At 40.2% G+C, this 11,640-nt stretch overlaps 1 protein-coding gene across 5 annotated transcripts in view; it reads right to left on the reverse strand.

The window, feature by feature from the left end:
• Positions 1–1,006: 1,006 nt before the first annotated feature.
• Hadhb (hydroxyacyl-CoA dehydrogenase trifunctional multienzyme complex subunit beta) overlaps positions 1,007–11,640 on the reverse strand; it is a 33,270-nt gene continuing 22,636 nt past the window's right edge. For 3 of the 5 annotated variants that reach the window (XM_028782910.1, XM_028782912.1, XM_028782911.1), the window contains exons 9-16: positions 11,435–11,615; positions 9,116–9,237; positions 7,227–7,306; positions 7,100–7,147; positions 6,190–6,277; positions 5,590–5,664; positions 4,869–5,033; positions 1,007–1,529 (exon numbers count right to left, since the gene is read on the reverse strand). In XM_028782910.1, coding sequence (XP_028638743.1) covers positions 1,494–1,529; positions 4,869–5,033; positions 5,590–5,664; positions 6,190–6,277; positions 7,100–7,147; positions 7,227–7,306; positions 9,116–9,237; positions 11,435–11,615 — 795 coding nt within the window. In that variant the 3' untranslated portion in view covers positions 1,007–1,493. The remainder of the gene's footprint in view (positions 1,530–4,868; positions 5,034–5,589; positions 5,665–6,189; positions 6,278–7,099; positions 7,148–7,226; positions 7,307–9,115; positions 9,238–11,434; positions 11,616–11,640) is intronic. The other 2 variants (XM_028782914.1, XM_028782913.1) reach the window with 1 other exon arrangement.

Consider the following 11,640-nt stretch of genomic DNA (forward strand, 5'->3'; position numbering starts at 1 on the left):
GCCTGTTTCTACCGTATAACGTGAGATAAGTACAAATAAAATCGATGAGAGCATCGCATCAGCTAGCCTCTTGTGAAAATTACTCATTGTTAGTTCCAGCAAGGTTTCTAGACAGAATGACTCTGTGCAGTCCTGGTCGTCCTGGGACTTTCTCTGTAGGCCAGGCTGGCAGAGAACTCACAGATCCCCTGCCTCTTCCTCCCGAGGGCTGGGACTGAAGACATGGGCCACATCATGCAGCTGGGTTTCTTTGTTCCTGACCGAGCAGGGGCTAAGTGATTCTTTTTTGCAAATGAATTTATAACATTGCCTTTTGGGGAAAAGTTCACTAAATATTAAAACACAAAATGTGAGAAAATTTAGATCCGACATCTAAAGGTAAGTCTAGACTCAGAAGAACCTTAAAAAACAAACACACATCCCTCACATTATGGGCTGGAGGTGAAGCTCATCTTTATAGGAGAACACTTGCCTAGTATTCATTAGGCCCTGTCTTTAATTCCCAGCACCACACAAATATTACATACATACATACATACATACATACATACATACATACAAACAATGTCTTAATTTACCAGGAAAATTATGGGGAAATGACAGTGGGACTCTCAAGTCTTCTTTAGAGGTCAACACTGTGCCTAAAAGTGCTCGAGCCACCCAGGGTGATTCTGACAGCAACTTCCACATATCTGAGCAACAGTCAAACAAATGTCTGTAACTAAGGCTACAGCTTTTTCAGACTAGCATACATGTGATTATGTAGTGGAGTTATCAAGAATTTGAGAGGGTTTAGAATAGCCAAAATTAAATATGCTCTCACATATTACATCAACCCTGAAAAACGGGGGCATCTCCAATAAAATCAATGTGCCTCAATTAAGAAATAGGGGGACACACTATTGTAAGTGGGACATTACTTATGTTCCTGGCAGTTTCACAACTGACTGTAATAATTACAAAAGCTGCCCTTTTCCCACTAATAATGAGACTACGAACAGTCCTCTAATACGTGTCTAATACTTTATTAAGGTCAACCAACATGGTATCTATGTCACTAAGCATTTCAGTTTTAAGAGCTGTCTAGATTATTTTTTTCCACAGTAAGTTAATTTAGGCACATCGGTTTGTATTTTAGAAAAAAATAATTATCTCTATGACACAGACAGAAACAAGGAGAATCTGCAAATGTTACAAAGATGATTCTAAACCTCAGCTAACCTCTCTCCAAGTGGCTAACAGCCATTAGTCTTTGTGACAAGAGATAACAAGAACTGCATACATATCTGTGATAGTCTGGAACTTAGAGAGCAGAAGTTGTGATTATCGAAAGCTCGAACACTGGCAAGGCTTGATCGCAAAATATTTAAGAGAAGGCCACAAATGTTGTTTCCTAAGAAGAGCTAGGAACCGCAGGTATCACTTGGTAGTGCATTGAAATGGCATTGCCCAGTGTGAGTGCTGCAGAGATCAGGCGTCTCCTTCTCGAGCAGTCACTGAGGGTAAGCTTCCACAATCATAGCATGACCCTGTGAAGAAGAGAGTTCAGTCAGACCAAGGAAGCAATGAAAGGTGTGGAGTCTAGCCAGTGCGTGAGCAGGCCGACAACAAAACCACTACTACATGATCACGGGAACGTCATCACTTGGAGACCCAACTTCCTCTACAAAATGGGGTTCATGGTGCCTAGTTTAGAAAGATTTTATAAAAATTAAATCAGAGAGACCACATTATATAGACATACAAGTACTTATATACATACAACTGGCTCTACATACACCCCCCGCCCACGCATACACTAGACTCAGTCTTATATAGAGTGTGAGTCCTAGTAAATGCAGTAAATGGTTGCTTTTATTTTAGTTTCTGTGGTGCTGGGGAATGAACTCAGGGCTGCAGGCATGCAAGGCAAGCACTCTACCACTGGGCCACCCAAACAGGATTTGAAAGGTTAAGTGACTCAGTCAAATCACAAAGCTATTGTGAAAAAATTTGCAAACAGGTGTAAGGATTCTGACTTAAAGCCCAGGCTTGGCTTCACTATTCTCTGTTTAAGATGAACTGAACATGATGGTATGTGCCCGTTCTTGTTGTAGCTTGTTATGCTGTGTTTGGTTGTTGTCCCTGGCAGACTGTGCCTTTCTGAATGGAGGGGGAAGGAGGGTAGATCTAGGGAAGACCGGGTAGAGCCGGGGAAAGATAGAGGAAGGGAGGGGAAACTGCAGTCCAGATGTAATATATGAGAAGAACAAAAGAAAAATCTAAAGCTACAATTGAAAAAAAAAAAAAGGTGAATTGAGCGTACCTAAGGGTAGAGGAATGAACAATGTCCTTTCTGCAACACTCGGCACAGCTCTGGGTACTAGTTATGACCCAAGTTTAAGCCTTACATTAACATTTGGGATTTCCTGGGTCTAAATCCTATCTGATAAACACAGTCATTCTAACTGCTGGACTGCTATCAAACCTGTAGACAGCCTAATGAAGTGCTCAGCTTCTAGGCTCAATTCAATTCCAACAAATATGTATTAAGAAACTATTATTTATAAAGTACCAAGTTCAATACTATGTAAGTTTAACATTCATATACAAGATCTTCATCTGGAACTTAGCACATATTATTAGTTCGAAATAATCATTTACTTTGATAATGCAAACACACAGAGACAGACAGACAGAGCAGGGATGAGAAGGTCTAACTGACCCACAGGAGGCAGAACACTCCTCCAACTTTACTTATAATGCACTATTTTCATGTTTCACCAAGATCAGTGGTTCTCAACTTGGGGACATGCTTCCCACTCTCTTCAGAAGACATCTGGCAGGTATTTCTGCTAGTTTCAACCGTGTGCATATACATATGGACAAGGGCAGGGCTGGGAAAGAATTCGTTGTTATCGGAATCGCATGGGTGGAGTCTGTGCTGAAACATCCTACAGTACACATCTCAAATAACTAACTGGTCCAAAATATTAACAATGCCAAAGATGAAATACACTTCTCTTGGGCTAGAGAAATGGCTCAGCAGCTAAGAGCACTGGATGCTGTTCCAGAGGACGTGGATTCAACTTCCAGCCCCCACACGTCAGCTCATATCTACCTGTAACTTCAGTCCCAGGGTTTCTGACACCCTCACATAGACATACATGCAGACAAAACATCAATGCACATAAAATAAAAATAAACTATAAAATAAAAACACTGCTCTAGATCCACCATAATGAATTTGTGCTCTAATTTTCTAATCATGTTGGTATCACTCAAATGGCTCAATTAGACAAACAAGTGGCAAGCTTCAAACTTCTAGAAGAAAGACACTGAGTATTCTCCATTCATCCACAACGTCATCTAACGTTATGCACACTCCGTACAACGGAGGTAACAACTGCACCTGGATGGAAAGGAGTCTGTGTAGACTACATGCTACACCCAGTCATCTCCCTCGAGGGAACAGGCAGAGAGAAGAAGTAGGCTCTCACCTAAATACGCAAGATTTTAACAGGGGAGTCACACAAGCGATAAGACAATTCTGAGTTAGGAGACTGTATCCCTGGTGCTGGGTGGAGCCCTGTGTTTAATTCTAGTACAATCAAAAAGTTTCAGACCATGAAGCAACAATGTTTCAACTTAGAAATAAATTATCTTTCTTTAAACTTTCTAAAGAAAAGCTGTCTACATCATCTTTTACATGATTCTATACTTCAAACGATCAGTTATATTCAGGGTGGTATGGTTATACAGAGGATTTTATGCCTTAGTTATCTTGCTTAGCAACAGTGTCTATAATATGCAAGAAAACAAAAAATCTGTCTATATCAGAATTAAAAAAAAAAAAAAGACTGTGTCAGTAGATGTGGTGGCCTTTACTTCCAGCACTCAGGAAGCAGAGGCAGGGAGATCTCTAGAGGCCAACATGGTCAACAAAGCAAGTCCTAGGACAGCCAGGGCTACACAGAAAAACTCTGTCTTAAAAAAAAACAAAAACAAAAACAAAAAAACATAAAAGCCTACAGCTAATCTTCTTTTAGGATTTTACTCCCAGTGAAATGTACAGTACAGAGCATGCTGAGTCTATAATGTAAGTGAGGTAGACAGGAAAACGGCTATCAGACTAATGAATTCCTGGCTGAGAAGCAGACACATATCACAGAGAAGTTAACTCTCCTACAGAATAAGTCAGCTCTTGGGAGACAGTTTAGTGGCAGTGCTAAGGACCCAGGACTTCAAACATGCAAGACAGGCACTTACTTGATCACTGAGTTAAAAGCCACAGAGATTGTTTACCTTAGACTTTATAGATAAGGTGATTACTAGGTAAATGAATAAAAGTTTCTCATTAAGGAAGAAAATACATTGAGATACTTCTAATGCTAGTGCCTGACAAAGTTATGATTTTTTCAGGCTGGAGAGATGGCTCAGTGGTTAAGAGCACTTACTGCTCTTCCAGAGGTCCTGAGTTCAATTCCCAGCAACCACATGGTGCTCACAACCATCTGTAATGGGATCTGATGCCCTCTTCTGGTGTGTCTGAAGACAGCGACAGGGTACTCACATATGTAAAATAATAGATCTTTAAAAAAATGATTTTTTTCAATATATATTTTTATATTTTATATGGCTTCCATATAATGAGCATATAGTAAACATATTGTAAACAAGAAATATAAATATTTTAAAAAGAAAAACAGCTTGGATTTAAAGAGCATCTTCCTTTCAATGAAATATCTAAATTAAAGTTAATAGTCTTCTCACCTTGCAAAAGAAAACTACTGTTTTCTGTTGTCTGTCATCAGAAACAGCACTTCATGAATGCTTCAAACAAAACATTCTCAGGACATGGAAGTCCTGATGACACCGCTGTGACATACCTGTCCTCCAGCTGCACAAGCAGCCACTAAAGCATACTGGCCTCCATCCTTCCTCAGTCTGTTGGCAGCTGCCATGACCAACCGACAGCCAGTGGCTCCAAAAGGATGTCCCAGAGACAGTGATCCGCCCCAGATATTAAACTTCTCCAGAGGAGGTGATCCAACCTGGCCCCCACAAAAACAAAGACCAATTTAAAGGTGATTTTACTTAAGACCAATCAAGTCAGGCTCTTCCTAAGAGGAAGCAAGCACACAGAGGGGAGTGACTAATGCTGACTACTTAACAAATCAGTGTGTGGCACCTGAACAAGACCAAAAGAAGACAACATAAAAGCTTACTGTTTTCACTGATCAATTTCCATGACTTGTTTTTAAATTAAGAAATAAGCTGGGACTACAGCTCAGTGGAAGAGTACTTGGCCTGCATGCATGGTTCAACCCCCAGCACTGCCAAAAAAGAGAATAAGCTTTTCCCTCTCTTGTTTGTTTACTTATTCATTCAGAAACAGGGTTTCTCTGTGGAGCCCTGGTTATCCTAGAACTGCCCTTGTAGACCAGGTTAGACTCAAGGCACAGAGATTTGCCTGCTTCTGCCTCCCAAGTACTGGGATTAAAGGCATGCACCACCATGGCCATCTCCCCTTTATATTATTAGCTGGTAACTAAACTCAAAACATTAACATGCTGGAAAAGTCAAGGACATTATTTATCAGAAACTTACCTTGGTTTTCCTACCCATGTAGTTTTGCGCAAACCAATCAGAATCCATGGCTTTAAAGTTAGCCAAAATCTGACCCTAGGAGGGAAAATAATTCAAGACTTTGTTACTACTAATGCTCTTCTGGGTTTTATGTAAGACATAGACTGTGTAACTTTAAGCAAATCTTTACATCAGTTCTCAGTGAAAATGTCATAAGGAAATAATTTAACACTTCTTAACAGGCCTTTAAGAAACAGCCTCCAGGGCTGGAGAGATGGCTCAGAGGTTAAGAGCACTGATTGCTCTTCCAGAGGTCCTGAGTTCAATTCCCAGCAACCACATGGTGGCTCACAACCATCTGTAATGAGATCTGATACACTCTTCTGGTGTATGTCTAAAGACAACTACAGTGTACTCATATAAACAATAATAAATAATTTTTTATAAAAGAAACAGCTTGCAAAGGTGTATTTCCAACAGCATAAGTATGACCCCAATTCTCTGACCTAGCCTTCCCTACAAAGAAATTCAGTTTGAAATACAAAACCCCACTCCCTACAAGTATTCACTTCACTTTTAATGGCCCATACTCATTCCAGACGTGTCTTATAAACAACTTACTGAGAAGGCTTCATGAAATTCAAAAGCATCAATATCATTCATGGTTAATCCTGCCTTTTCTAGAACTTTTGGAGTAGCATATGTTGGTCTGAAAAAGAAAACGAACAAAAATAGTAGACTAAACTTCCCATTTTAACTGAAGCATTTCTTAGTATACCCCAAATTGAGTTTTATACTTATTTATTGGTTCTACTATAGAAACACTTAGTGTTGGGAATAAAAAAAAAAATCATGGCCTTCATCCTCATTATATTATAGAACTGGAAAAACAGATAATAAACAGGCAAGCAGTAAAGGGTAAGCTGAAACTAAAAAGGAACAGAATTCAAAGGGGCAAGGCAGGAGAAGGGCTTGGCTAGTCTCACGGTTATGATGAAAGTCAATGGAGGAAGGGCAGACAACGCGGCTTTATGAAAGGTCCTGTGGGTTAAGGGTGAAGTTCAGTGTTGGGAGTGCTTGTCTAGCATAAAAGAGGCTCTGGGTTCAAAACCCCGTAACACACACATACACACACACACACAGAGAGAGAGAGTACAGGGTGTGTGTGTGTATGTGATTGATTGATTGATTATACACAATTGGTAGCAATATTTTTTTTTGGTTTTTCAAGACAGGGTTTCTCTGTGTAGCCCTGGCTGTCCTGGAACTTACTCTGTAGACCAGGCTGGACTCGAACTCAGAGATCTGCCTGCCTCTGCCTCCTAAGTGCTGGGATTAAAGCCGTGTGCCATCACTGCCCGGCTAACTTGGGGCTTAACATACTCTCAAACTTGTATAAAAATGTGAGCAATTGATCCTGGGACCCACATGATGGAAAGAGAAAATCAAATGCTGTAAATGCTATAAATAACTATAATAAAAAAATTCAAATATTTTTCATTGAAATCTAGAAATATATACTGCTACTCACCCAAGTAAAAGCTGATCTTTTGGATCCTGGGACACATATATAAAATCCCTAGGCAAAAAAACAGAAAGGTTACCTCTAGCAATAAAATAAAGAAGTCATAAGCAATTCACCAGAATATTTACTTTACCTCAAATATGCCTTTGGCTTATAACCCATGGCCAGAGCTCTGTCCTCCGACATGATCAGCATTGCAGAGGCGCCATCAGTCTGCAACAGTACAACATGATGTCATCTGGAGGTCTCCCAGCATCTGCCTCCAAAGCCTGTTGGTGAGTCCCCTAATCTATCTATATAGAGTCTATGTAACAAATGCACTGTAAACACTATTAAATCACAATCAAGCATATACACTGAGCCACTTTGGGAGGACAAAGTTATCAGGGACTGTTCATAAGGTATTATAATTTATCAAGATACACTGGGAGATGCAGCTTCAGAAATAAAGACCCACAGAAAAGAAAATTTTCTGGCACAGAAAATGAAATTTTTTGTGAATTAAAACAATATTTACTTAAATTATTTATTTTTACATTTTCTGTGTTGTTTCTTAGTAGCCTCCTGTCCATAGCTTTGAGATTTTTATTCTAAAGGCAATACATTGAGGGAAGACACAGGTGGGCAAATGAAACCATCAAAATCATGGTTTTAGAACACTTTAAACACATCATATGTTTTTATCCCACATAATAATCAAGAAATTTCAGGACAAAGAGGTAACTCTGGTGTTTTGTTTGTTTTTAAAAGGCCCTTTACCATTACTTCAAAAATGAAAGAATGTCCTCTACAATCCAAAGAAAATTAAACCACTCCATACAGTATGCCAAATCGAAACAAGTTCTGTCACATTTTATTACACATCTTCTTTTTAAAACTCAGCAATACTGAAAAAAGCATGTAGCCACCAATAAAGTGGCCAGGAAGTCTGGGAACACAGATGACTATACATAAAAAATGGGTTTTGAATACTACATTAATAGTATGCTCACTGCTGGGTATGGTGGTAGAAATTGATCAGTTATACTGTAAAGAAACATTGAAAGCAGGAGAGATGGCTCAGTGGTTTAGGGCACTTGTTCTTTCAGAGACCCAGGTTCAGTTCCCAGCACCTACATGGGAGCTAAGAAGAATCTGTAACTCTAGATCCAGAAGAGCCAATGTCTCTTCTGGCCTCTATGGGGACTCCACATACAGAATGCACAGAACCACATTCAGACAAAACCCTCATACACATCAAATGAAAAAAAAAAATATTCACTTGGTACTTCTTTTGAGAAGCCTCTCTGATATCCTCAGCAGCTAATCTACAGCCACCATAGTGCATCACAATTGTCCTTCTCACTTTCAATGCTTACCATAAGCAATACAAGTTTGATGAATGGCAAGTTCATAAAAGGAACAACTTTTGTATTAGTATGGTGAGGCATCTCAGACCTTAAAACTATTATTTTAAACTTTATGTTTAACCATGGTACATACCTGTGATTCCAGCACTAGGAAGTCTGAGGCAGAAGGATTATAACTTTGAAGCCAGCCTAGGCTTCATAGGGGAATCTATCTTAGAGTAAAATTTATGTATTGGATTTCTGAGATAGGTAGGCTGCCTGCAAACTCTTGATTTCCCCAGCCTCTACATCTTGAATGCTGGGCTTACAGGGATGTATTATCACACCCAGTTTGTGTTTGTTTGTTTATTTTTGTTTGTTTGTTTGTTTTTGGTTTTTTTCGAGACAGGGTTTCTCTGTGTAGCCCTGGCTGTCCTGGAACTCACTCTATAGACCAGGCTGGCCTCAAACTCAGAAATCCACCTGCCTCTGCCACCCAAGTGCTGGGATTAAAGGTGTGCGCCACCACTTCCCGGCTGTGTTTGTTTTTAAAATTATTCTTCCTTTAACATTTTCTCTAAAGTGAATAGTTTTGTTTTAAGCCTCCAACCACACACAAGTAAATTTGCCGCAGGATCTTCTATTGAGTCTATAGAAAAGTCACTATTAAAACACAAATAGCAATGACAATTACCAGGAAAGAAGAATTTGCAGCTGTCACTGTACCATAGGGCTTGATGAATGCAGGTTTTAGTTTGGCCATTTGCTCCAGTGAGGAAGGACGGATCCCATTATCTTTGGTAACTGTGTCCTTTCCTGTAAGAACACGCATTTTTTTTTTTTAAGATTTATTTATTTTATGTATGTCAGTGTATTGTGGTCCTCCTCCACCAGAGGAGGGCATCGGATCCCATTACAGGTGTTTGTGAGCCGCCACATGGTTGCTGGGAACTGATCTCAGGACCTCTAGAAGAAGAGCCAGTGCTTTTAACCGCTGAGCCATCTCTCTAGCCCAGAACATGAATTTTTTAACTCTAAGAAACTGTAAACATTATATATCTTCTCTATAGCAATATGCTTTAAAAATTCTAAGAACAAGGGCTGGAAAGATGGCTCAGAGTTTAATAACTGCTATTTTTTCTGGGGACCCAAATTCAGTGCCCAGCACCCACATTGGACAACTCACAACTGCTTGTAACTCCAGCTCCAGGAGAACCAGTGCCCTCTTCTGGTCTCTAAAGAATCTACGTTTGTGTACACACATTCAGACACAGACACTTAAGCTATCAACTATAAAGAAAACCTTTTAATTCTTTCCCGGGCTGGTGATCAACACCCCGCCCCCACTGCAGCCACTGCTGCAGGTCCTTGGCTGTCCTGAGTAAGGAGGTTATGTACCACTGAGTTGTACATAACCTCATCTCTAAAAGAGAGCCTTTTACAGTTAAGACATAATCAAATTTTATTTTGTTTCATTTATTTAGTTACAGATGTATACACAAGTACAAAAAGACATCACGCCAGGCATATCTAGTACTTTGGAGACTGAGGCAGGTAGACCGTTGTGAGTTTGAGGGTACCCTACAGACCATGTATGAGGCCAGCCAGGATTATATAGTAAAATCCTGTCTCAAAAACAAAACAAAAACAAACAAAAAAACAAAACAAGAAATAACACCCCAACATCATATTTTCTTAAAACACTCACTCAAATTTAGCTATTTTATATAGAAGTCACATGAATCTGGAATTTTAAATCAGCTGGACCCAGGCACTGTGACTCATACCTGTAATCCAAGCACTTGGGAGGTTAAGGCAAAAGGGCTGCTACAAGTAAGAGGCCAGTTAAAGCTACAAACCAACATCCTACAAAACCAAACAGGGCCAGTGAGGTGCCTCAGCACATGAAGGAACTTTCCACGGGGACTGGTGACCTGAGTTTGATCTCCAAGACCCACATGAAGGAGAAAACGGATTCCTATTAAATTATCCTCTAACCTCCACTGACGGACTACAAACACACCTGGGGTAAAGATTGGGGGGGGGCCCACGGGGAGGAGGGAAGGGAGGAGGGCTGTAATTAGGATGTAAAGCGAATAAATAATTAATGAAAAAACCTTGGGAGGGGGAATGGGGACAGGAGATTACATCTGAAATGTAAATAAAATATCCAATAAAAAACAATTAAAAAAAAAAAAAAAGAAAGCCTTAAGACAGTTGGGCATGGTAGCACCTGCATGACATCCTACTTGGGAGGCAGAGGCAGAGGATTAGGAGTGCCAGGCCAGCCTCAGCTACATAGTTTGAGGCCAACCAGGTCTATATGAGACCTTGTTTTAAAAAACAACAAAACTCTTTTTTTAAGTTTACCAGTGTTACAACATAAATCTAAACTTGAGTCCATGTTTAAGAATAAAAGCTGAATGGAGTGGTGTGGGTGCACGCCTTTAATCCCAGCACTCAGGAGGCAGAAGCAGTTGGATGTACAGAGAGAGTTCCAGGACAGCCAGAGCTACACAGAGAAACCCTGCCTAGAAAAACCAAAAAACAAACCAAACAAAAAAGAAAAAAAGTAACCAAAGGGAATAAAAGCTGATTATTTTGGCAACAATCATAGCAATAGAGAGGCAAAGGCAGTTCTCTTTGTGAGCTCAGGGCCAGCCAGCACTACATGGTAGAACCCCATTTTTAAAAAATTATCACTTAATGTTTTTAATTTTAGGGTTGAAGAGATGGCTCAACCATTAAGAGCACTTGCTGCTCTTTCAGAGGATCCAGATTTGGTTCCCAGCACCTATATCAGCTGACTCACAACCACTTGTAACCTCTGTTCCAGGGGCTCCAAAGCCCTCTTATGGCCTCTGTGGCCACGTGTATGCACACAACACACATATGTATACTAAGGCACACGCAGAAAAACATAACAATAAATGAATCCTTTTTAAAAACAAATTTTTAAGTTTTTGGAGCAACTGAGGCAATTCAGAACACTCCAGTAAGTCCCACCACTTACCTGGTACTTTGAAGGGTACAATATCAGAAAGATGTCCTTCATCCTGCGCTTTCTTGGCCAGACTATGAGAACGCAGTGCATATTCATCCTGTTCCATTCGAGAAACAGCAAAGGCAGCAGCCAGTCGGTCTGCAGAGTGGCCCATGGTCTCATTAGTGGAGAACTCAGCCACTGCAGGGAGCTGGCAGAGGAGACACAGAGAACAG

Source organism: Grammomys surdaster, unplaced genomic scaffold (assembly GCF_004785775.1).
Source record: "Grammomys surdaster isolate TR1022 unplaced genomic scaffold, NIH_TR_1.0 946, whole genome shotgun sequence".
In the NCBI taxonomy this organism is placed as follows: Eukaryota; Metazoa; Chordata; class Mammalia; order Rodentia; family Muridae; genus Grammomys; species Grammomys surdaster.